Source organism: Pteropus vampyrus, unplaced genomic scaffold (genome assembly GCF_000151845.1).
Source record: "Pteropus vampyrus isolate Shadow unplaced genomic scaffold, Pvam_2.0 Scaffold471, whole genome shotgun sequence".
Taxonomy (NCBI): Eukaryota; Metazoa; Chordata; class Mammalia; order Chiroptera; family Pteropodidae; genus Pteropus; species Pteropus vampyrus.
In genome coordinates, this window is record NW_011889252.1 from 787,493 (window position 1) to 814,712 (window position 27,220).

Here is a 27,220-nt window from a genome sequence, read left to right on the forward strand (position 1 = left end):
ACTAATATTTGACAAGGGAGCCAAGATCATGCAATAGAGAAAGGACAATCTCTTCAATAAATGCTGCTGGGAAAACTGGATAGTCACATGCAGAAGAATGAAACTGGACCCCTCTCTTACACCACTCACAAAAATTAACTTGAAATGCATTAAATACTTAAATGTGAGACCTGAAACAGTAAAATACCTAGAAGAAAACATAGGGAAAAAGCTCTTTGACATTGGTCTTGGCAATGATTTTTGGATTTGACACCAAAAGCACAAGCAACAGAAACAAAAGTAAATAAGCACGACTACATCAAACAAAAAGCTTCTACACAGCAAAAGAAATGATCAACAAAATGAAAAAGCAATCTACGGAATGGGAAAAAATATTTGTAAACCACATAACCTAATAAGGAGTTAATGTCCAAAATATACAAAGAACATATACAACACAATAGCAAAATGATGATGATGATGATGATAATGATGATAATCCAATTAAAAAATAGGCAAAGGCCCTTCTTTTTCCTAAGAAGACATATAAATGGGCAACAGGTATATGAAAAAACATTCAATATGATCAATCATAAGGAAAATACAAATCGAAACTACAATGAGATATCACCTCACATCTGTTAGGATGGCAAAAGACAAGAGGTAAGTGTTAGTGAAGATGGGAAAAAAGGGAACTCTCGTGCACTGTTGGTGGGAAGGTAGATCGGTACAGCCACTATGAAAAAAAGTATGGAGATTCCTCAAAAAATTACAAAGAGAATTATTGCATGATCCATACATAAACATGATCCATACATATACATAACCAAAGGAAATGAAATCACTATCTCAAAGGGATATCTGCACCCTATGTTCATCGCAGCACTATTTACAATAGCCAAAACATGGAAACAACCTAAATGTCCATCAATAGATGGATGGATAAAGAAAAGGTTACACACATATACACACACACAAATATTGTTCAGCCATATAAAAAGGAAATCCTGCCATTTCCAACAACATGAATGAATCCCGAGGGCATTATGCTAAGTGAAAGAAGTCAGACAAATACTGTATAATATCACTAATATGTGGAATCTAAAAAAACTGAAGTCATAGAAAGAATAAATTGGTGTTTGCAGGGCTGGTGGGGGGAAATAAGTGAAGATAGTCAAAGGGTGCACTACATCAAACAAAAATCTATTCTCTTAGCAACTTTCAGTTATAAGATGAATAATTTCTGGGAATATAATACACAATATTGTTAACAATACTGTATGGTATATTCGAAAGTTGCTAAGAGAATAGATTTTAAAAGTTCTCACCACAAAAAATAATAATTGTGACTATGTAAGGTGATAAATGCATTAACTAACTCTATTGTGGTAATCATTTTTCAATATATACATACATCAATTCCTTACATTGTATACCTTAAACTTACACAATGTCATGTCAATTATATCTCAATAAGACTGGAAAAAAATAATATAAGATTTTAAAAATTCAAGATATTAGGAAAAAAGTCCTTTTAAAATGTATTTCAAAGGACACGTTCAGACACTAACTGTATTTGAAAACACTTTCCGGCTCTTTCGTTTCTTGGTCGGGTATTTTCCTTTTGCTACACATTCATCCTTTGCACATATAGGCTACCAACTGAGGGTCCATTGTGTGGCTGGCAGATGCCAAGTGCTGAGGGAAATGAGGAAGGATAGAAAGTCTTGTGCAAGTTATCTTTGCATGGTGCCAACCACAACATCATCTGCAATTAGGTACATAACAAATACTCTCAGAAATAATAGGTTTTGTATACTTGCCAAATTAGACCTTTTAGGAGAACATGAACCATTAGATCTGATAATAAGAGCAGATTCTATGTTCATAGTCTAAGTGTGAACCTGGTGAGTAGACTGTAGACAAACAAATAAACAAACAAACAAAACAATTGGTTGTCAAATCCAAAAATGAAGGGCAGACAGGGACAAGAATCTTTAATCCTTTCTCAGCTGAAAACAGCTTTGGAAGACTCTTCCCAGCTCCTAAATATAACCCTTGGGATTCCAGACATGCTGACTTTTCATGTGGCCCATCCTATGTTCTGAAATTTGAGGCTGCCCCAAAGTGTACAGTTGGTGCAAGAACTATGACCTCTTCCTCCTTGGCCTTCTTTTTGGCATCATCCAACTTCTTCTTTTTGCTTTCAGGCATGAGATCATCTAACCAGCTCAGCTCTCGCTTTGAGAAGCAAAGATCCATGACTTTCCTGACAAAGACCAAGGCCAAAACCTGAAGAAAAATAAAGAAACTGAATTAAAGGGGCTCATTTACTTCCTGGAGTTAAAAGCAAAGTCTTACTTTCACAGCGGATGAGGACATTTCAAGCAAAATCAAACCATAATAATAGTGATAGTTGCCTTTTATTGAGTGCCCTCTTCGGACCAGATACTAAGGTAAGTGTTTTATATACAATATTTATTTAACTATCTTAACAACTCTACAACCTAGAGAGCAACTAATTTAATTCCCTTAATGAAAAGAGAAACACTTCATCTGCAGATGGCCCTAAGAGCTGCCTTCCCCTGGCCTGGGGCCTGCAGAGCTACAGGGCACATGGGGTTGCAGAGCCTCTGCAGGAGCATGGCTATGGTGGGGCCAGCCATGCCCATCCCAGGCATGACTCCCCATGGGGTGAAGGGACCTTGAAGGACCCTCTGGATTCCCTCTGATCCCTTGCCTATGCATTTCTCCACCAAATCCTTGCTTTATGCCTGCATCATGGATCTCTAGTGGTTTTTGTCTCTGCCTTCTGGTCTGGTCTGACACTCTTTATAAGTGAGAAAATTGAGGCCCAGGGAGAGAAAGTGACTTGCCTAATTTCCTCAACAGAAACAGGTCAATGGATCTCAACTGCTACTCTACTTTTTTTTCCCCACAAGGGCCATTTTAGTCAAACGTGAACCAGTAATAATCCAGAAAGACCTGCCTGGATTGACTGGTGTTCACCAGCTACATCTGGTGGCTGGACAAAGAATGAGGCAAATAAAGCTTATTAAATTCAACCAAATTTCTCCTGAATTTCAGTGACTATTTTCCCAATAAATCCAAAATTGATAGTATCCCTCCGGGATTTGTTAGGAACTTGCTATTTCTTTAACCAAACACTAAACCCCTGAACATAACACCCAAATGCAGAACCCTATGTGTATTCTGACAAAATTGAGAAACCGTCAGAAAAGCATATGCCTAGGAGACCAGGGAAAAAGAAACCCGCCTCTAGTTTCCTCACCCTTGAATATTCTCCCAGTAAGACAGAGTTCAAAAGTACCTAAACAAGTACCAAACATTATCCTCATTGCCTCTTTTCTCTAGAGGCCTACCCTTTGGGTAACTGTCAAACATTCCACTGAATTTTCAGTATCTTTGTAACACAGAGTGAGCCAGAGAAAGGAAGGAATCAAGAAGAGGCGATGAAACAGTCAGGTGGCAAGAATTTCATCATCGCCCTAGATTTAGAAAACAGCTTGTCACCTGTTGCACCACACATAGTTCAGCTTCTCTAGTCTTCTTTCCAAAGATCTTGCTTCGGTTAGAAAGGACATAAGGATGTCCCAGTCACTTATCAGTCCTAGACGAACCTCCTCCTCTCCTCAGTGGCTTAAAACAGTGTACTTCTACCACTTTAGGCAGTTCTGATCACAATAAATTCTAAATTGGAACTCTATTGCTTTAAAGTAATATGCAAATTATTGCAAACATGAAGGCTCCTCTCCATGTCAGATTCACAAAAGAAAGAGAGACAGGGGGAGAGAGAAAGAGAAAGAGAGAAAGAGAAAGAGGAAGAGGAAGAAGAAAGGAAGGAAGGGAAAGGGGAAGGAAGGGAGGGAAGGAAGGAGGAAAGGAGGGAGGGAGGGAAGAAGGAAGGAAAGGAAAGAAGGCCAGGCAGACTGATAATCTAGAAAATAAACATAACAAACTGTTACACACATGCATCCCCACCTCAAGGTCCCCTAAATAATGCTGCTCCTATGAAGATCAACCAAAAAGTCATCATCAATAAGGGATTAATATCCATATTATATAAAGAACTCCTAAAACTCAACAACAACAACAACAACAAAAAAACCAACCTAATTAAAAAATGGGCAAAGGACTCGGATAGACATTTCTCAAAGAAGAGATACAAATAGCCAATAAGCACATGAAAAGATGCTCAATATCACTACTCATTAGGGAAATGCAAATCAAAACCACAATGAGATACCATTGTTTGGCTGTTATCTAAAAACAAACAAACAAACAAAAACCTCAAAAACAAAAACACAGAAAATACGTGTTGGCAAAATGTGGAGAAATCGGAACCCTCTGCGCTGGTAGTAATATAAAATGGTATTGCTGCAATGAAAAACAGTATGACAGGTCCTCAAAAAATTAAAAATGGAAGTGCCATATGATCCAGTGATCCTACTTCTGGGTATATACCCAAAAGAAATGAAAGCAGGGACACAAACAGGTATTTGTTTCCTGTTAGCATTATTCACGATAATGTGGTATATGTGTGCATGTGTGTATACACATACATATGGAATATTATTCGGTCTTTAAAAAGGAAGGAAATTCTGACACACGCTACAACGTGGATGAACCTGGAAGACATTATGCCAAGTGAAATAAGCCCATCGCAAAAGGACAAATACTGTATGGTTTTCCTCTTATGAGATCCCTAGAGTAGTCATATTTATAGAGACAGAAAGCAGAATGGTGGTCGCCAGGGGATGAAGGGAGAAGGAAATGGGGAATTATTGTTAAATGAGCTGTTTAATGAGCACAGAGTTTCAGTTCTGCAAGATGAAAAAAGTTGAAATGGATGGTGGCAATAGTTGCACAACAATGTGAATGTACTGAACTATACACTTTAAAAGGTTAAGATGGTAAATTATATGTTATGTATATTTTATCACAGTTTTAAAAAACAAATAATTTTTGAAAAACTCACCATCATTGGAAAGATAATAGCGGCTGGAGACGCCTTGATGACCCAGAGCAGAACAAGGCAAGTTAGTTGGACGAGGGTGAAGAGGTGCACTTTGCGTAGTGGCACATGCCGAAGGTAGATGAAATCTGGCTGGTGCTTTGCAGGCATCCCAAAGAGCTTCAGACGATCAAAGAACTGAAAGGGAGGGACTGGCATTTATTTTCAGGAGGCTTCTCTGGGTCAGAAGCCTTGTTGGGCCCATTCGTATCCCTTGTATCACCTGCTCTGAAAGGTAGATAATACCATTTCCACTGGACAGAAATGGAAACTGAATCTCAGAGAGGGCATGTAATTTGGCCACGGTTGGTAAGTGACGGAGTCAAAATTCAGATCCACCATTTTAAAGTCTAGGTTCAAATTTCTTTTTCCTACCCCACACTATGGCTCCTGAGAAAACTTCTTTCTCAGGAAATGTTGAAAACAAAATAAGGTAATTGCATCTTTCTCTTTATTATCAAAACTAAATCTCCTCCTGGTTATTGGAGGAGTTTGAAGATTCTCATGATTACTTATAGTGGAAACATAAAATCAAACCTCATAACAATCGATACAGAAAATATGACCATCCTTATATTATAAAATGGAAAACAGAGACCCAGAGGGATTAAATAACCTGCCCAAAGTCACATTAGAATTCAGTGTATAAGAATAACCATAAAAACAAAGAGGAACTAGCCAAAAATAGAAGCAGCAGCTAAGTCATCATATCATCTGGGGTACCCAAGTAATCAGTAACAAGCTCCTGAGTTTCTCTGTTCAAAGGTCTGAGAGGAATGAGTTGATAGATAGGAAAAGGCAGAGTGTGACAGGAAGCTATATCTGCTTACATGGAGTAGCTCCCACTACTACCCAATCTCTTCATCAATGTACAACTAAACCCCCTCTCTCACACTTTAGCCTAGCACTAAAACTAGCATTGTTCCTGTGTGGAAGCCAGTTTGATTCTTGACCAATCTTTTGTATCTAAGTTTACTAGCATCTGACAAAGCACCTAGTGTTTAATGTGTGCCTAATAATTGTCTGTTGAATAATTAACAAATGACTAGAATCATGACATCAAGCCAGACCAGCTGTAAGTGTCTGCACCCTCATGCCAGCATGACTGTATTTTGCCCGATGTCCAAAGAAATGTTTACAATAGCTTAACCAGCAAGACTAGGAAATGGTTTCTCAAAACTGGTTTGTGCTTCCCTAGAGGAGGGAGCTGTGTCCCCCCACCCTGCCCTCAGTCAGGACAGGTGAGCTCACAGTGAGAAGACTGCTCTGGCTGAGCCATGCAATACCTGAATTCCCTGTAGTGAAGAGACTCCCATGTAGAGGAAGACTCCGTAGAGTACCGGCATCGGGATGAACTGAAGACAAGGGCAGAAAGACCAGAGATTATACTTGGTATCAGCACACTCTGGACTATATCAACTTTTAAATCTTCAAGAAGGAAGCACAGTCACAAAATCACTGTATAAATATTGCATTAGTTTCTGCTGCCTTTACATGATTAAGAAGCAGAAGTAAAAGCAAGCTGACAGTGATAAAAATCATTTTGTTCTGAAATGAAATGATTACATGTAAGTGTAATCTGGTCCTGGTTTAATCATAGGCTTCACCTCTCACCTATGTCTGGCTCTTCCTCTTCCGTGGGGATGGGTGGACACACACACACACACACACACACACCCATAGACACACCTCTTTTATAAAACTGATACCTCTTAAACATTTTGTAATCACATAGTCATCTCCTCAGGGATTTGGTGTATTTTAACATGGACTAGAAAAGTTTCTTTTACTAAGCAGACTTGAGGGCAGGAGTGGGGAAATAAGATACCTTATCAGAGAAGGAATGACCTGGGGAGAAATAACAACGATTTTATATTGAATCTACATATATACCTACCACATCACATACATTAATCCAAGTAATCTTCAGAGCAACTCTATGAGGTAGGGAAATGAGGTCTATAGAATCAAGGCAAGGAAAATCTCAGAGTTGAAGACTAAACTCGACTTGCTTTTATTCTGAGGCTAAAGAACATTCCCAAACATAATTCCTCTCAGCACTAGAAAATTCCCCATTGGATTTTATGTTGTTCCAGCTCTAGAGTGAGTAGATGTCTCAATTTGGTGCTACCTTGTTTGCAGAACTATTGAATGGTTTCCTAAAAGAATCCTCTCAAGGTAGTTAAAGGAAGGCCAGGCAATGCCCACCACCATGCCTTTGTGGTTACATTCCTGGAGGAGCAGCAATCTTTGGGCTTCTTCAGATGGCACCTAGACCAGCAGTAGGAGTGGGGAAGGACTAGGGACAGAGAGTAGAAGAGGGTAATGAGAAGAGGTGGCAAGATTGAGTGGACAGGCAGATAGTGCAGAATTCTTTCCCATCTCTCTCATCTCACCCTTAAATAGTATTTGCAGTGCAGGCTAGGATGGTCAGAGATTCACGAAAAAAAGAGAAATGGAAGCAAGAGAGACACAAGTAAGTGCTCCAGAATGGTTGGGGCTTGAAGATACGGTCACAGAGCTTTCCTTCTCACCCCATTTTTCCCAGATGCAGGCCTTACACCCACACACAAAAGTTTTTTCTCACATTCAGGTATTTTTCATCTTTCTAAAAATTCCCTTTTAACCTCAAATCTCACACCAGCCACTGCCCATTTTTCTGTTCCACTTTACAGAAAAACCTCTTGAAAGAGTTGTCCACTCACACTCTTTACTTCCTCACATCCTATTTACTCATTAGTCCCTTGTTAATTCAGCTTCTGCCTTATTGTTCCACTGAATCTGCTCTTGTCAAGTCACATTAGGCCTCCATGTTGTCAAATCCAATGGCCTTGGTTTAGTCTTCATCTTTCCAGACAGTTTCTAACTAATCTCTCCTACCTGAAACACTCCCCTCACATCACTTCCCTGACACCACACTCTCCTGGTTTCCCTCCTACCTCTGGCAGCTCCTTCTGAGTCTCTGTTACATTTCCTCCTCTACCCAACTTCTAAATACGGAGCTCTTTAGACTGTTCTCTCTGGTCCTACTTCTCTTTTATATCTACCCTTCTCCTTCAGTTATCTCATCTACTCCCTTGGCTTTCAATATCACTTATGTGCTCCCGCATTTATATTTTTAGTTCAGAACCCTCCTCTAGCTTCTTTACTCAGATGCCTCCTAAAGATCTCACCCAAAATCTGACCACAGTCTCGCCTGTCACAAAATCATTTCCCCATCTAAATGCCATCTGCCCAAGTCAGAAACCTAGCAGGTGTTTTTCCATTTTCCTCACTCAATTCTACATCTAGTCAACAGGCAAGACCTTTGGATCTGCCTCCAAGATATACAGCAGACATGCCTTTTATCCATCCCTACTGCCAACTTCCTTACCCGAGCCACCACATCCCTATCTGTAATAACCTCACTGGTCTCTCTGCTTCTATTTTTCCCCAACCCTAAAACCTCAGACTCTAGCCATCAGCCAGAGTGATCTTCTGAAAATACTAAATCGATCATGTCCTTCTGTTAAAACCCTTCAAATGCTACCTTTACCAGCGTCAACAAGGCCCTGCATGGTCTGCCCCTGCTTACTCTTCAATCTCATCTCACTGTGCTTTTGCCTTTACTCAGCATCCTTGAGTCACATGGCCCGGAGGTTTCCTATTCATCACTCTTTCCAACTCGGGGCCTCACTAGACTGTTTTTCTCCCTTTCCCCCAAGCCATTCCCCGCTCTCCCTGGCACGGCTGGCTGCATCTCAGCTTAAATACCATCTCCTTAGAGAGGCCTTCTTTGACCACACTAACTAAAACAGCACCTTCTTAATTTTCTATAGCACTGTAGACCACTGTATATGTTCATCGATCACTTTTATTCTGTAATTATTGTTTTCTTAACTAACTTTCTTAACCATGTCTTATCTGTCTTACCCCACTAGAATAAGCTCTTATTTTCAAATCAGGCACTCAATATATTACCTAATGAGTGAATGAATGATTACCTTTAATATTGCTGTCATGAAGACCGAGCAGCCCATCAGCACAAAGATCATAAGGCCTGTCACTCTCTGCTCTCGGATGCCCAAGAACTTGGGCTGTTCTCCAGGAGCAGAGCACTCAGATTCCAGTTTGAGGCTATTCACATGTGTGATGGACAGGACAGTTGCAGCCACAAACCAGGGCAGGCCCATGATGGAGCAGACACCCAACATGATGGCCACCATCAGCAGGTCCAGGTGGTAGCCACAGCCTTTCTGTGGGGGGAAAAGAGTCTCTGTCACTACCAATGGTCTGGCTGTAGTAGGGCATAGAACGGTGAGCTAAGAGTCTCAGGCCCAAAGCAGGAAGGGCTGTATAGGTAAGGAGGAAGGGGTCCAGTGATACCAGACAGGTCTTTCGGCCACTCTTCATTTGGAGGGAACAGAGAAGAAAAAGGGAAACCTTAGCCTATGCAAAACATGCCAACATCCGTTCTTTATCCAAGTGCCCCAGATCTCACTCTGAGTCTCACACATTCGAAGATTCATCCTTCCTTGGCAGAGTCGCCAGAGACCAAGCCACATCTTGACCATTCTAGATGGTAGACACTAAAGGAGTTGAAATTAAATGTACTTATTAGGTTCCTACAACGCACCCCCAGATCCTTGACAAATATGCATGTTGCCTACTCTAAGTAAGGAAAGAACAGAGATGAGGCCATGAAGCCTCTCCCTAAAACATGCAGTGGAGCCAACCTTACCTCTTGAGGATCCTTGGGCTTAATGTTCAGTCTGGAAACCTCAGTAATGGACACTAATGGGAGAATACCTGATCCAGGAAACAGTAGCCAAGCTCTGACCTGAACCTCAGGAAGATAAGCCTGACGCACAGCATGTGGCTATATAAGACCACCAGGAACTCAGCCTGGCCACTTTCCCCACAGGTTTAAGAGAAGAGTAATGGAGCCCAAGCTTCTTTTGCATCATACCATCATGTTCCACTCTAGGGATTAGAAACCCCTGGAAACCTCTCATGAGCTCCTTCCTTCCGTGACTGCTTCCATCCAGGTTCTACAGTTCCTGGCCTAAATGGGTTTACCCTACAATTAAAAAAATGTTACAGGCTGTCATTAGTCCTTCTAGGTCAGAACTTCTTGTTACCTTGAGCTTGTGTTCCTTCCTGTTGATGATGACAGCTGTGATCTGCTGGTCCATGAATATTAAGATAGTGCAGAGAAGAGCTGGGATAATTGCAGCTATCACAGTCCACCAGGGATTGGGGCCAATGGGACTAATAATCCACCCTCGATCATCCCTTGTTGGCTAAAGGGAAAAAACAAGGTTTTATTTTTGTATTTTAAGTTAACTATAGCCATTACAGCAAAACAAATCAAACTGAATCACAATAGTCACATTTCTTTTTATTCTTAAATGAAAATCCTTTAAAAACAAACAAACAAAAAGCATGAAATTCAGAAACTCCTTAGGAAATCCATGACTTTGTTACAAATCCCCTTTGAAAGAGTCGATCCTCAATTATCAACTTCTTATGGAATATTCATAAATCCTTTATTTCCTCCCCCTACTCTCGAAATCCCCGTGCACAAAGAAAGCAACTTTTTCTCAACATTAGCCCAAGTAAAATATAATTAACAACAAAACTGTTGACAAAAAATAATTTAATGACTTCCATATTCTTCCATTTCCCTTTCTCACCTTTCTCCCACTTCCCAGAGGCCTTCTTCCCAAATGTCCCAGAAATTCAGTGCCTTCTGACTATCTTCAGCCTGCCCATCAGGGAACCTTTCCAAGGACTACTTAATGCTCCCAAATTACTTATTTTTACACAAAGTCCGTTCCTCCTGCAGGGCTGACCTCAGCTAGGTATTAGAGAGAAAGCTGATTGCGCTCATTCACCTAAGGTGAGAATAACATATTCTCAGAGATATATGTTTAAAGAGGGTGCTTTTAAACCCATAAATCTCGAACTGGTGGCATTTTAGCAAATTTAACAAAACAAAATTAAAAATTTCAGGCAATATGGAAAAAGATATTTTTAACCAGGCCTACTTCAGGGGGAAAGAGAGAAGAGAGAAAGAGAGAAAGAGAGAGATGGCGGGGGCGGGGGGAGGGAGGGAGGGAGGGAGAAAGAGAGAGAGAGGAGACAAAGGCCAACTGCCAACTGTACAGGGCATTTATTCCTGCCTTTATTCAAAGACTGCCTTTATTCCTGCCTTCCTTCTCCTCCCCAGCCTCTCCCATTCTTTCATTTTATAATTCTTTTCCAGTCACTGAATATGTCCAGGTTTTCTTTCCTCTCCACTCTGTGGGGATCTATGGAGCTGACCTCAGCTTCTCCATCTTCTCTGTTTACTCAGTTAGTGCTCCCAAACAGAAATATATTTGGAGTCCCTATATATTGAACATTCATTTTATTTTTTACATAGGTTTTTGGAAAAATATTATAGATTATAGAGAGTTCTACAAACAAACAATGAAATAGGGTTGAAGAGATGTCCCGGTTACTCTGGCAGGAGCCCTGGATGCCAGATGAGGCCACTCGGCCAGATTACCTCCTCACAAGGCAAGATCCTGAGGGGCAGGCCCGAGTTCTATGCTTAGCTTTCTCATCCTTCCCGGTCCCCTTATGCAGTTGGTGCTCAATGAAAGTGCTGTCATCCAGACTTGTTCCAGAGACCCACATTTCCACAGTAACTAGTGTATATGTATGTAAATGCACACATTCCATTGTTTTAAATCTTAACATATTAAAAACAGTGACATTAATGATCATAAATAATACTTTTCAATCATTAAACAACCTTAGGTTTGCTGTTTTTTGACTTTTCTGACTTGAACTTAGCGAAGCCTGAGGAGTCTGCTTTTCTGAAAGGTAAGGCATGAAGAGCAAGGTTCAGATTTAGAGGACTGCCAGACTCATGATTAGACTATGGAAAGGCCTTTTAAATAAACCTGGAACCAGATTCTACGAAACTACATGAGGTATCAAGTACCCTGAGCTCTGTTTACCTTGAACACACTGGGAACTTGAAGCTTTGGTGATGGGATTCCAATCAAAAAATCAATAATCACCATTGTGAAGATTGTGAGGAAAACAGCAAAGTCACTCACCATGGAGCGTACCTGGCATGTGGTAGAAAAGAATTTAGTATTGTAGAAGGTTTAAAAATCCGCAGAAGAATGTTTTAATTTTATAGTGAATTAATAAAAGCATATTTAAACAACAGGAATATGTTAATATATCCAAGCTAATGCCTCCACCAAAACCTTGAAATGGTTCCTAATTTCACTTAGTTAAAAACCTAAAAGGCCTTCTTGGCCTAAGAGGCCCACATACGCAAGCATCATGCCCTCTCTGACTCCAGCTCCTAAAGCTCTCCCGCTCCCTCACTCTGTTCCAGCCACAAAGACCTCCTTGTTTCTTAAACATGCTAGACTCAGGCCTGCCTCAGGGTCTTTGTACTTTCTCATCCCTCTACCTCAAATGCTCTTTCTCCAGTAACCTCTTGGGTTGCTTCCTTATCTCCTCTATGTTCACTAAAATATCACCTTCTCTATGAGATCTTCTCTGATGACCCTACTTAAAACTGGTCACCACCCTGCACCTCAGTACTTTCTATATTACTTTCCTGCTTCATTTTTCTCCACAGCACTTACCACCATTTTGTTCCTAAAAGGACTATCTCACTTTATAGTTTAGAGTAGCTTTAAAAAAATACAATGCCTCTGAAATGCCTAGTGCCCGCCTTACTCTGAACTTTCAACAGTTATAGAGAAAAATATATTTCAGCCACGTGTAACATCACTAACACCTTAACCAGACTTTGCTTTCCTTTGAAACCTGAGGTTTCCAGCTCCCCATCCCTGGTTTTATTTGTTCTCCTCTTAATGTAACACAAATGCTCTCCTCGGAACTCTTAGAGCACTTACATCCCAGGTTGGCATACAGCTATTTACTACTGTCTCATGTGGACCTGGTTGTTTCATGTGTTTCCCCTTCCTGTCCAATGGCAGTGACCATGTTTTAAATTTATTTTGCATCCCCCATAGCATATAGTCCAGACCTGAGCAAGGAATTAGTGCACAACTGCCACTTGTTCACTGTTTGTCCAGATCAGAACGACGACCTAGAACTTATATATGTGCCTCCTTTTAACTCCTTTAACTACTTAGACATCAGTAGGCTCACTGATGTCTAAGAATGTGTTTTGGTCATGTAGATGTGTACAGTAACTATCTAATCAACTGAGCCCTCCATCCATTCACACGTCCTGCTCTGAAAATGTACCTGACTGAAACTTTACTTACAAAAAAAACTACCATTTCTTCCTGATTTGAGCTTTTTTTCAAAGCGATGGCTCCTTTAGCCGCTCTATACTTGGCCTCTAATTCTGCCCTTATATAATTCTGCCCTTTGGTCATGACAAAACAGTGCCATCTGCATCGGGGAAAGGTTGTTGAGACTTCAACCAGTCATGCAAATCAAGTCATTTCCCAGAAGCATTTTGGCTGCTGCAGTCAATGTGACAAGTAATTTCACAAGCTATTACAAGAGCCATCCCCGGGAGGAGACCTTGGGGTCCCCTACATATCCAAAGTGATCATCCCAATTGACTATATTCCAGAGCCAGCTATTGCATGTTACATGTCTCAACATTCTGGAAATGAGATTTAACAGTATTCTGAATATGAGACAATAGGTTTTCGAGACTACTACTCCACCTTAAACTCACCTGGCACTTTTAAATCAAAACGCTTTTAACTCCTCATTCCATGCTACACACCTATGAAAGAGGCTGCCGGACACTAGAAGAAGAGATGCTACAATGTGGCTCATCAGGACATTTAGAGCTCTCACCTGCTACTCTACTCAGCAAGCAGCACAGAGGCTGAGAATAGGCTCTGTTATATTAGAATTCTAATACAAAAGAAAAGGATGAACATGCTACCTACTCTGGTTGGGAAATAGCGGCTTGTCTTAAATGTCTTTAAGGTGCTTGAGAGGATGAAGGTGGTGAAGAAGAGAATGCAGGACCAAAAGAGAACATCAGGAGTATAGGGTCCATGATGGCCACACGCAGATCCCGTGAACTCTCCATGCATCATCTGGCATTCCTAGAGGAACAAGCATTCTGAGTAATGAAAGGCAGGCAGGAGGGAGTAAACTGGCTACTGCTTTCAGAGTCCACCACTCACTGTCATCCCATACTTGCTGGGGGTCACAGGCTGCCAACGGCACTGACCTCCATGCACTTGTGGGGATCTCACTTGCACAGGCCCCTTCCAGGTAGGCTGACTACTTACTTAAGGTTTTAACTAAGACACTTTTGAAAATGAAACCAGAACTGTCTCAAGCAAACATAAGGTTCTGGGAGGGCCCTAGCAATCTATATTATTTTTATGACAGAAGACTTCCAAATTTGAGTGTTCCTCAAGCCCCATAAAACCTGGATCTGCCCCCCACCCCTGCCTGGTTTCATCTCCACATATCCTTAGTGTAGGGTCACTGGGCAGGGTATAGCTATTGTATATGGGAAGAGAAGAGAGAGATAATCTTCTTTTTCTCTTTCCCTTTATGTATAAGAGGATTTCGAAGGAGGAAAAAATGTCAGTAAGAATAGTTTTTTAAAAGTTTTACTTCTTTAAATGCCAGACCTTGCGGAAGGACTACCCACTTCTACCTAGAAGTCCCTCCCCCTTAAACCTGGCGGTCACAGTGCTAGGCCATCTGGCAGCTCCCAGACTTACAGTAACAGTCAGGTTAGCCCAGTGGACTTCTGTTGTCACGATGTTGTGGTCCTTCCAGTACTGTAGTGTATGATTGTTTGGATTCTCTGGGAGAGTACACCTGCAGCTGAGGGATTAAAAAAATAAAGATTCCTGAGGAAAGCAGCCAAGTATTCATTGAAATATTTTTAGCTATGACTGGCCTAAAGGCTCTATCAGAGCCTGCCTGTTTCTCCTTTGCCCACTTCAGATCCCTGAAATTGGTCTTATTGGTTGAGGCCCATCTGTAGGCCCAACCATACCCCAACTTTTCCATCAGTTATTAATAAAGATGGACTCAAATCAGCATGCAGGTCTTGGATTAAATCATGCTGACAACCAAGCTTGGCATCTGATGTGCCCAGAATGAGCCCTGGTGGTTTCTTGCTTAGTTTCTATCTCTTAGGCTTATCCTATGGAATTCAATCTGCATAGCAAGGAGGACGTGATACCTCATTAGGCTCCCCACAGCTCCTTCCAAGCCTAAATATCTTGTTCCCTATACCCCTGCCACATTCTTGCTCTAAAATTCAATCTCCTAGAATTGTGATGTAAGCTCTTCCTGACACTGCATCATCCCTGGTAATATTCCACTGCCTTGGCCATTCTCTGGCTTCCCAGGCTGCGTCTTCAATCTAAACCAGACCAGACCATACCTATCCTGTGGGCCACTATGTTGCCTCCCACTCCCAGCATACTTCATGCCTAGTATACTAAACTGACATAGCCATTCCTACCAACTTTGTTTCATCTGTGAATTTAATGAACATGTCTTCTAAGGATATAGCATGAACAGAATTAAAATTCAAAAAGCTCTCAACAGATTATAATAATAGGAGAAAATCAACAAAACAAAAATAGGGAAAGCTATAAAGTCCTACCTTTAGGTATAAAAAAATCAGTTCCAAACTTGGAAACAACAGATGTACTCCAGTAGATGAATGGCTATACTGTAGTACATCTAAACAATGGACTATTATTCAGCACTAAAAAGAAACAACCTAAGTGTCCTTCAATGGATGACTGGATAAAGAAGATGTGGTATATATATACAATAGAATATTACTTAGCCATAAGAAAGGATGAAATACTGCCATTTGCAACAACATGAATGGATCTCGAGAGTATCGTGCTAAGTGAAATAAGTCAGATGGAAAAGGACAAGAACCGTATGATTTCACTCATCTGTGGGATATAAAACAGAAAGCAACAAACAAACAAAAGCAACAAACAAACTCATACACAGACAACAGCATGGTAGTTACCAGAGGTGAACAGGGTAGGGGGAGGATGAAGAGGGTAAGGGGGATCAAATATATGGTGACAGAAGGAGACTAGACTTTGGGTGTTGAGTACACAATGCAATACATAGATGACAAAGAACTATACACTTGAAACTTATATAATTATTAATCAATGTTATCGCAATAAATTTAATTTCCATTTAAAAAATATTTAAATATAAATAAAAAGAAATGAGCTACCAAGCCAAAACACATAGAAGACCTTTCAATGTATATTACTAAGGGAACGAAGCCAATCTGAAAAGCCAAATACTGTGTGATTACAACTGTATGATGTTGTGTGGAAAAGGTAAAAATAAGGAAACAGTATAAAGATCACTGGTTGCCAGGGGCTGGGGCAGTGGGGAACAATGAATAGGCAGAGCACAGAAGATTTTTACAGCACTGGAGTGAGCCCTCATGTAAACTATGGACTCTAAGTAATAATGGTGTATCAATGCAGGTTCATTGATTGTAACTTATGTACCACTCTGGCATGGGATGTTGATAGTGGGGGAAGCTGTGCATTTGTGGGGGCAGGGAGTATATGGGAACTCTGTACTTTCTGCTCAATTTTGCTGTGAACCTAAAACTGCTCTAAAAAAAATTAAGTCCATTAAAAAATCAGTTTCACACATATTAAGATAAAATCATTTAAAGGAAATTCTAGCTTCACATCAACTCCATATGAACCAACAGTGGAATGCAACTAAGAAAAATACTATCTTGAGCTTTATTAACAAAGAATTAAAGTATTTGAATCCAAAGTCTACTCAATCCACAGCCGGTCACTTTTGTCTTCTCCCACTAGAAGATAAGCCTCATGAGAGAAGATCCTTTGTCTGTCATGTTCATTGCTATGCTTCCAGGACCTAAAACAGTGTCTGACATATAGTAGGTGCTTAACAAATATTTGTTAAATAAATGCTAAAAAAAAAAGGTCAAAGTATGAACCTTACTCCAATGCCAATGGGCAATCTACTAGGCTTCAAAGAGCATGCTCCCTAATGGTTGCCATTTTGTAACAAAATAATTTTTTAAAATTCTAATAAATTTTGTATGACTTATGTTTTTCAGGTTAATAAATGGATAACTAGAATCTATAAAAGTGTATCTGTGGCTAGTTAACAGACTCTTCATGCTGTATGCTCTCTCTACTCAGGCAGTTTCAAGTTGAAACTGTCCACTTCACAACTAGACCCTCCACATGAGAACTGTATAGCCAAAAGGGGCAGGGACTTGATATACAGAGCTAAAGGATGTGGACCTTTGGTAATAATTTGGAGGATACTATTCCAGAGAAGAAATGTTTTATAGGACAAGACTCTCCTAGATGATTAAAAACACAACCAAATACTGTGTTTCTTTTCCAGCTGGTCCAAATTATTCTGAACACATGAATAAAACACAGTGTCATTAGTTGAAATCCAGGTAAGTAAATATATTTCTAGATCTTTAGGCTATAGGGTAAGAGACCTGTGAGTCTGGAAGGAATTATTAATATATCTCTACCTAATGATTCCTAAAAGTAGCCTGTACATACTTTCAGTGAATCTTGATAACATGGTTCAGGGTCTCACAAGTCCTTAGAAAAAGAAATTTTTCCCAATAACTAACTTAAATTCTCCCTGCTACATTTGCAGCCTATTTTTGTCTTGATGCCTGGAACCAAAAGACATGCTTGGAAAGCATTTTTCAAGTCCCCTCTGAATTTCACTCTCGGTCCATCCTCTCTGTCATCAATTTTGACTGTTCTTCTCTGGCAGCTCCCCAAGTCTCTACATCCATATCTGAGCTCTGTTCACACAGGGCCAAGATACTTCCTTAACAGAAGCTGTAAGCACTACCTGGTGTACTGCATCAGCCATTATACTCACGACCTCTGCTCAATTAAAAACAAACAAACAAACAAACAAACAAACAAAAACAGCAGAATGCACACTTACTAAAAACAAACAAACAAACAAACAAAAACAGCAGAATGCACACTTACTAATACAGACTAAGGTGGTCCAGCTGGCTATGCATGTGGATCGGGTAGGTCTCTGCCAGATGAATCAGCTTTTCTATTGCTTCATAAATGAAAATTATGCAAATCAAGGAGGCAAACGCTTCTTCAGTGAAGCGGGTAATGTAGCAGACAAGGGAACTGGCATCAGTTGCCACAAGGACAATACACAGGAAGGCGGTCCATAGTCCGATACAAGCTCTCAGGGAGAGGTATGAAAGAGCATAGTCTCTGAAATAAAACAAAGTTCATCAAAAAGCCTGGATAGATGGCATTAAGAGACAAAGGATTAGCAATATGGTTCATTTATCTCACATTATCTATACCAGTATTGCAACCCAGTTTCTCCCTAAGTCTGACTGCGCTTCACTCCTAAATGCTGCCCTGAGGGGACAGTTGTGGCAAAGATTTGCTTCATGGGTAGAATTCGCTATAGCAAAGACATAGAAGGCAGAGAAAGAAGGAATTGTCCCACACACATTTCTGCCATTACTGCCCAACATGATTAAGATCTTATTCTTGCAGATAAGAAAAAGGAGATGGCCCTTGGTTCCACGTGCTCTTACTTCTAATACAAAATTAAAAAAAAAAAAAAAGATTTTATGGGAAAAGTAAGGAAACAAGGGCATTGCTAAGCCTCCACCACCGCTAGCAACATTAAGGAGTACGTTAGGCCAAATTAAAAACTGACTTAAAATGGAAATGGAGGAGCTTGAATTAGCTATGGAAAGGTTTTTTAAAGCTAAAAAGTCAAGATTTCAGTAATGACTGAGGGACACTAATAAAGCTCTTTAAGACTCGGAGATCTGCTGTTTTAGGTATGGTACCACCTGGGGGCAGGAAAAGAGACCAAATGATGTTCTTACTTCAGGTTTTTACCATCCAGAATGACATATGCCTACTCATACTTGCCTGGGACCCTGGCATTCAACCCCAACAGCACAATAACACATCCAGTTAGAGTTTTCAAAAACTAAATGTCTTACTTGCAGAATTTGAACAAAATCTTTTCAAACACAAGCACTGGCCCAGTACTTCCCAGGATGGTGAGAGCCTGCCCCGCAAACAAGGAATAGGCAATCCCGGTCATGGAGGCTCCAAATAAGGATTCAATTGCACTCTGAGAGAGGAAAAAAAATCATTCCTGAGTCCACAGCTCATCTGTAATGAGTAATGTGGGCTCATGTACATTCTTCACTTAGCTGTCATGCATGCTCTGACAAGTCATTTGCTTGTCTTTCATCTTAGCAAGAATGATATGTACATACTGTCTAATACTCCTGTAAATGGATATCACTTTGATAATTCAGGTGCCCAAATCCATCCACACATGATTCCTTAGCTAAGTTCTATTGTGCAGTGATTCAATTCAGTATTTAAATATATATAGGAAGCACAGTGATAATGTTCACACTATGAACTGTCATACAGAATCACCTTAAATCTTACTTTCAAATGACATTAATATATCATTTTGCATCCTTGGAGCAATGGGCAATTCAACTGGGTAATCAGCTACTGAAATTGATATTCAAGCAGAGGAGAGTCTGTTCTAAAGGAAGAACTATGTTGCTGCATGGTATGAAGTCAGAATGCCAGAGCAATTCAATAGAAAGACTCCAATCTCCTCGGTCCTAGCACACAGAATTCCCCCTTACCCCCAGTGAACTTGGCTGCCACCACAACCTTTCAAGTCTTCTCTGGGACCATGAGAAGTAGTTAAAAGTTCTTACTATGCGTCCCTCAGTGGCTTCTCCAAGCAATCCACCAAAGGTGATGACAGGTGACATGCAGGCACAGTACAGGAACAGAAAAGAGGCCAAACACTGTAAGCTGAGGGCATCCCGGTAGTCACTCCAGTACCAAGGGGCCTTCCGTTTGATGTCCAGCACCAAGCCCCCAAATAGCCTGTGGAAACATGGCAGGCAAGTCTCTAACACAGTCCCTCTCCCGCAGAAGCATATGAACAGCACACACATTTGAAAGCACTTCACATGTGCCCTGTATTCAGGTAATAGTTTGGCTTCGATTTGACCCCAAGTACAAGAGATCTGTCTCGGGTCAGCACAGATTCTATTTGCAACCAAGGCCATGAATTTGAATGATTATCCCCAGCATAAAAAGAATTAATTTGGGTGGGCACATTACCCATTCAATCAAAAGTTCCAAAAAATAAATATGAAATTAAGTATTAGCTTCAAACTTCAAATTCTGAGCTGTTAGGAAGAAATATGCAAAACCAATTCAAGATATTAAAATTGTTAGTTTTATTACATCTTTCTATATTAAAAGCCTCTTTCATGTGTACTTTCCTACTCTGAACAACTACCCACCTTACCCTTGAGGAATTAGGATAATAATTCATTCATGCTGTTGACAAGTAGTAGCAGGTACTTCATGCCAGGCACTGTGCCAGGTACTGGAGATGCAGTAGTGAGCAAGATAAACACAGCCTTTCTCTCCAGGACCAAAGGTCTGGTGCGTAAGACAGGCAGTGTTGTGAGGGTGCCATGGCAGCACAGAACAGCATTTCAGCGGGGACTCTGAGAATGCACCAGGAGTTAGCCTGATAAGGCAGATGTGCTAGCATAAATGACACCTGGAGGTGAGAGCGCATGGCAGGTTCAAGGTGCTGAAAGAGATGTGGCTGGATAAGACAGTGTGAGAGCCAGATACCAACAGCTGAGACTGGAGCAGCTGGAAAAGCTGAGTCACGAAAGGCCTTATAAACTGTTTTGAGGAATCAGGACTTTATCTTAATGATATGTCAAGTCACTGGAGGATTGTAAACAGAGGAACGACATAATTAAACATGCATCTGGAAGGATCACTTTGGTGGGGGCTGTAATGGATGGAATGTGGGGCAAGACTGAAGCAGTGGACTGAGATGAGGAAAACTAGATGGATTCAAGGTCTAATCAGGAGTTAGAATCAACAGGACTTGGTGGCAGGACCCATCTCTACTTCCCAAGGAAAAGACAGATCAACAGCAAGATATCCCCCACCAAAGAGTAGTGTTTCCAGACTGAGTCACTTTTTCTAAGAGCGGAGTCATTGCACCATGGTGAAAGTTGTTAGGTGAGTAATGAAAAGAGCCACTCAGCGTTCCATAGGACAAATTGGTTTCTTCTACAAAGCAATGGCATAGAAAAAAAGGAGAGAAGACTGTTACAGAATGGGAACATAATAACCAAATGTAAACACTGATTGGTCAAACAAATGAACTATAAAAAGATGTTGCTAAGACAATCACAGAAAGTTGAAAATGGACTGAGCATTATGTGATTTCAATAATAATTATTAATTTTGTTAGATTTAATAATGGCATAATAGTTGTTTTAAAATATATCCTTATCAGACAAAGATACATACTGAAGTAGTTACAGGTAAAATGACATGCTACCGGTGATTTGGTTTAAAATAATCTAGAAAACAAAAATAAAACAATTAAGTAAGGAGAAATAGATGAAACAAGATTGGTAAAATGTTGATAACTGTTGATGGACACATGGGGGGTTCATTATACTATCCTCTCTTCTTGTTTATATGTTTGAAATTTTCCCTAACAAACAGCTTTAAAAAAACCAATCTACTCTCTCGTTCAAAAGCTCTCTCTCTCATCTGGCCAGGTACAATGGGTGTCGGGTGGATACAGAAAACTATCTTACCCACTTGTTCTTTTCCTCTGGTCTGGTGGGGCATAGTTGGGATAAACACTTCCTCAACTTACAGCAGTAACATCACAGTCTGGATCTGGGCTTAAGGGAGAGAGGCAGAGCCAGCCACGTGACCTGCTTTGGTTTTAAATGCCTGTCTGGCAAACATATGTAGGTAAGGAGCTATCCATAGGGTCTAACCTAGAGCACCAGAGCTCTGCCTCACGGTTTGGGACCAAGGCTCGAGTTTGTAATATCGTTTATCTTGCTTTCTTCTATGGGCAAATAGCCCCTTAAGGAATTTACAGGCAGCTGCAATTAGGCTGGGGCGAGATTCAAGTGTTTCTGGATCTTTAGCCAACATAGCATCTTAGTACCATGTAAATACCACTTCTTAATGACCAATGGCCTTCCTCTGAAAGGTATTATTCTAGGAGAAGAATCTCCTTCTGCAATAATGAGCCTCACCCCACTGAGACAACCTGAGATGCTGCCACGATTGGTTGGCCCTGGGACACAGGAGGCGCCTTCAGGAGGAGTATCTTTCAGTAACAGACAAAAAATTTATGGGAAATGGATTTATGAGAAGCATAGAAAGGGAGGACATCTGTCTGCCTAGAAGTGATTTAAAAAGGAGAGGAAAGATCTGAGGCTCTTACTGATGGTATAACTATAAATTAATAAAATAATTTCTGAACACTTTATGGATTCAGCCACATAGCTCACTCATGCATAAAATCAGATCATAATTGCACATCGACCACAGATATCTATTAGACATGGATGCCTCTCTCCACATTTGAGACTTCCTTTACCTTTCAACACTACCCTTAATGTTCAAGGTTTTTTTTGGCGGGGGTGGGAGGTGGTGGCAGGAAGCACACAGGGATATGAATTTAAGCTTGATACAAAAAAGGACTTACCCGTGTAGAGGGTCACTAGGCTCTGGAGCACTGACTTAGGGAGCCCTTCTCTGGAGGGCTTTAGGGACAGGCCAGCCATCCATTTGTCTGGTGTGCTTTGGAAGAAACCTGTTTGAAGTTTGGGGGGATCATCGAGACAGCAGCTCCTGATTCTTTTCTTCATTAACCCTTCCCCAAAATGGAATCCCCAATGAAGTACATAAATCTACCTTGGAAACTCCCTTTCCAGAGTATCTCCTTTGCTGTGAAGCTTTTAACCTAGGTACACTCTAATCAAATCTTCCTCTTTGTTATGTATGGGAATGTACTGGCATCACTGTCTACATCAACATCAGGGAGGTCCAGACACTGTCGGAGCCCTGGTGTGGCAGGTCAGATAACACAGAATTCAGAGCACTGTGTTCAACTTTGTCTCTTTTCCCTCCTCCATAAGAGTCTACACTCCTACATCTCCCAATAATGCTCCATCCAACGAAGATAATATTCCCTAAGTCTCTCAGTTTTGCCCCAGGTTGTGTACCACTTCAAAGAAACACAACTAAAGGTATGAAAAATTATAAAAACTAGGCTAATTTATTTTTAGTCCGTGTAGTCCAGGAGGATCCAGAAAGTTCTAGAATGTCCATCTGCAGGGGAAGGTTCACATTGACTCCCTATATAATTTGAAATTGGGAAAGGGGCCAGAGTTGGCATAGAACTATGGTCCCCAATACGGTCTCCAAAAAGGCTACAATGGGAGGAAGGCGATGTGTCTTGAGGTCTTTTACAAAGGGCTCTCAGGAAAACTTTAGGAGCTCAGGAAGAAGAAGCACATCTCCCACACCAAGCAGAACTAGGCTCTGAGCCCAGATAACCCTTCCTTCCTTTCAGCTTTGTCAATTCCAGAAGTTCCTGACATGACATTATGGGACAACGTCCTCAAATCCTATTTGAATTTATGAGTAAAGGTATTTGGGGTTGGTGATTAAACATGTGATGGTTCTGGCTATCTAGGATTTTCTTTTAGGATGTTAGGCACCATTTTCGAGATTCTATAATTGTTGTGATCCAAACTAATGGTCTCCCAAACTCCCATATGAAACTGATTAGAAGCGACTCCCCTCAAAAGGCTGGGAACCCTAGTTTATTCTCCTCTCTTTGACACCAAAAGAAACCTGAAATCCTACCCCTGCACAGATTGTCTGTTTGGAGGAGACCTTGTTGCCTTCCTTTCCATTACTTTCAAATTCTAAATCTTAGGGTGTGGACACCCTTTGCAGTTAAAAGATAAATCATAACTCTGAAATACTGTCAAATTCATACCCAAGACCACCTCTTCTAAGACACTCTCAATTCTGGAACCTATTCTAAGGACAGCTGCTTCCCTTGAACTGTCTCTCAATACCAGACCTCCCTACCAAACTCAGACCTCTTTAAAGAAAATGTCAAATTTACTCTTAGAAGCTGCTCCCTCTTTTTGGTGACCCTTCTATCAAAGGACTCCTCCTTTCCTCCAGTGAATCCTCCCCAGAACCTACTTAGTTATCTTTCCCTATTCTCAAATACCTTCCTCCAGAAACATGGTGGAGTGAGAGACGTCCCCAGATCTCTCCCCTTGAAATGACAATAAGCTGAACATCTAAAACTCAACAAAAAACACCCAAACTGCACATCAAATATATTCCTCCAACCAGGAAATATACTCCTCTTTCAGGACACTGTTAGTTTAGTGCCATTGTCTCCTGCTTCAGTCTCCTCTCACTTCCTCTCTCTGAATTTCCAAGAATGAAAAAATAGATCACTCTCCACAATTCAAAAAAAGCCTCCGTTTCCGTTGGGTAGAGTACTACTGATAGAAAAATAAGGAAAGCAACTTTAAGCAAGGAGGGAAAAAATAAACGGAAAGCAAGGGAGTAGAGGACATTAAAAGCTTCTTTCCATGATATGAGTCCTGTCCTGAGAATCTCCACCCAGCAGATCCTTCTCAGACACAGAACAACTTACAGAGCCAGAACCATAGTCTCAACCTTCTCCCACGATTTGAGAGACACCTCTGGGTGTCACTCCAACCCAAAATATCATCCTCTTATACAACCTTCTTACCTGGCAAATAAAACCTAGTCTGGAAACCCGCTTCCTTCACCATAGAGAATCTTCTTCTTGGATGTCACTCCTTGAAATTTTGGCCTAGAAGAGCAGACTGCCTATCTGAGACATACACCTAAAATAGTACCTACTTTCCTACCCTACAGGAGTTTCTTAAAATAATCACTCAATATTTATCCATACCCAGTCCATTCATGTTACTGAACAGGCATCATTCTAAAAATATTCATTCATTCATTCATTCATCAGATATTGAGTGCCCACTCTGTGCTGGACATGGTGCTGAGTACTAGGTATATAATGGGGTCCCTGCCCTTATGGAGCAAACATTCTAGAAGGAAAGACAACAATTCAAGCAATAATAATAAAGTATGATAAGGGCTCTACCAGGGGTCTGGGGATGGTAGCAGGCAAGCAGGGGACAAAGCTGTGACACTGCATAGCAGGAACACCTAACTTCACCTATAGAGAATCCTGGAAAGCTTTCCAAAGAAAATGACACCTTAGCTGAGACAAAGGATAAGTAGCAGTTAGCCGGGAGATGAGGAAGGGAACATGTGTGCTCAAATCCGTGGGAACAATGTGTGGGAAGGACAGGAGGTGAGACAGAACATGGTAGGTGGTTTCAGAAACTTGAATGAATGAATACAATATTTGATAGATTCATAATACTTAGTCAGTGGTCCCATTGAAAAATCATTCCCAGCCAATTAAGATACTACAGAGAAGGAGGCTGCAAGCAAAAAGGATGACTCATTCTTTTACACAACTTCTGCCCAGCACGCAGTATCAGTTGTGACATCATAGAACTTACCGCCCAGTGCGTTGAAGTTCTGGCCCGCTGTGGCCCCCATGTGGTTCTGGTTCTATGTGACAAACATTTCCATTAGGAACTCCAGGCATTTTCCTTTTCTCCTTTTAACAGAGGAACACAAAATTAGTAAAGTCCTTCCTGCTAATGGGGTGAGGGTGGTGGTAAAATAATACAAAAGCAGCCAAAAAATACCCAAGTGTTTGTAGCTTTCAAATGCATTTACTGATTTGGGGCAGTTTATGGACTTTCCTGGGAAAAAAAACCAATAGCAATATCTAATTTCTCCTCCTTTCCACTAGTACCTAAATCCTAACTCTGCCTTGCCCAGAAACAGAAAAATGGAGGCTCTGGCATTAGATATGATCTAAGTTCCAGTTTCAAATCTGCGTCTGTGCAATCTTAGTTTACCTTAAAACCTTGAAGATAATTTTATTCCAAGTTTTACTTCTCGTTTGTAAAACTAAAGATAACAATAACTAGCTGGAGATGTTGCTGAGAAGATTAAATTAGCATATGTACAGCACGTGGCCTTGTGTCTAGTGCACAGTAGGAGTGCCCTTCATATCTTGAACCTGTCAAAAAAGTACGGGGAACTCTGTTTGCTCTCTCTGTACAATTTGTTCTTTTCATTTAATGGCTTCATTCATGATATACTCCCAAGAAATGTCCTTCCCTCTCCTCTCTGCCGTTCCACATTAATCCTTCAAAAGTTGGCTTAAAATTCATGCCAGGTCATTCTGACTGACCTATCACACCTGAGCCAATCTGTGTTTTTGTATATTCATTTTTTATTACTGTTCTGACATTCTAGGTGCCCCCAAACAGGGCCATGTCTTGATTTACTTAGCATATATACCCAACATGGTCATTGCTTTGTCCATGGTGGACACTCAGTTAAGTGACACTAAACCACCATTAGCTAATGTGTACACATTACCTGGGAAGGGACGTTTTTGGGTGGCTCAATTCTAATTGAGGGATCCCACTCTCCTGGAGGGAGCACCGTCACCTGGTCTAGGAACTCATCAATGCCTGCCAGGAGATCATCTCGCTCCTTTGCCTTATATGCCACATCATGAAAAATCTACAGAGAAGAAAAAACCTTCAGGAAAACTGAAAATGACTTTATTTAAAACAATCAGCAATGGATATAGTGAAGGATGGATACAATCTCTTGATTTTTATCTCTGCCATGGGGATATGAAATGTGGAAAATTTTAGCCCTTGGAGAAGTACATGGATAAAAGGATAAAAAAATGAACCTAAAGATGAGATGGGTCCCATAGAACTAAGTAAATGTCTATTAGTATAAGAAAAGATAAGACAGGACTCTATAGTTGCATAGTTCTGTCATCTCCTCAAAGAATGAAACAAAAGGCAAGATACATAGGAAAATTTCCTGATCATAATGGTTGGAAAAACTATACGGAATTACTAATGAAGATCCTCTGTAAAATAAGCCTCCCAATCAAAGAGAGTTGATAAAACACAGCTCCCATCTCCTTCTGCTTGCTAAGACATATGCCTTGAAAGCCCTGCTTTGCAACTTACGTGAGCAGCAAAGTCCTCACCAGGGTGTGCAGTGGGAGTTCATCACCATGGCAGCCAAACTGTCTGGTTGCCTTGGTACCTTCACATTACTGTGCCAAGCACAAACCCCTAACTCTTATACAAACTGGTCTCAGTTACGC

General features: G+C 40.8%; 1 protein-coding gene across 1 annotated transcript in view; it reads right to left on the reverse strand.

Moving 5' to 3' along the window:
* The window catches only part of SLC4A8 (solute carrier family 4 member 8), a 69,065-nt gene that overhangs the window by 11,872 nt on the left and 29,973 nt on the right, over nucleotides 1-27,220 (reverse strand). Inside the window, 13 exon segments of the mRNA XM_023524544.1 lie at nucleotides 2,134-2,271; nucleotides 4,979-5,152; nucleotides 6,301-6,369; nucleotides 8,998-9,249; nucleotides 10,135-10,296; nucleotides 12,004-12,117; nucleotides 13,948-14,109; nucleotides 14,743-14,848; nucleotides 18,037-18,282; nucleotides 19,038-19,171; nucleotides 19,785-19,959; nucleotides 25,530-25,630; nucleotides 26,467-26,613. Of these exon segments, the coding sequence (XP_023380312.1) occupies nucleotides 2,134-2,271; nucleotides 4,979-5,152; nucleotides 6,301-6,369; nucleotides 8,998-9,249; nucleotides 10,135-10,296; nucleotides 12,004-12,117; nucleotides 13,948-14,109; nucleotides 14,743-14,848; nucleotides 18,037-18,282; nucleotides 19,038-19,171; nucleotides 19,785-19,959; nucleotides 25,530-25,630; nucleotides 26,467-26,613 (1,980 nt within the window).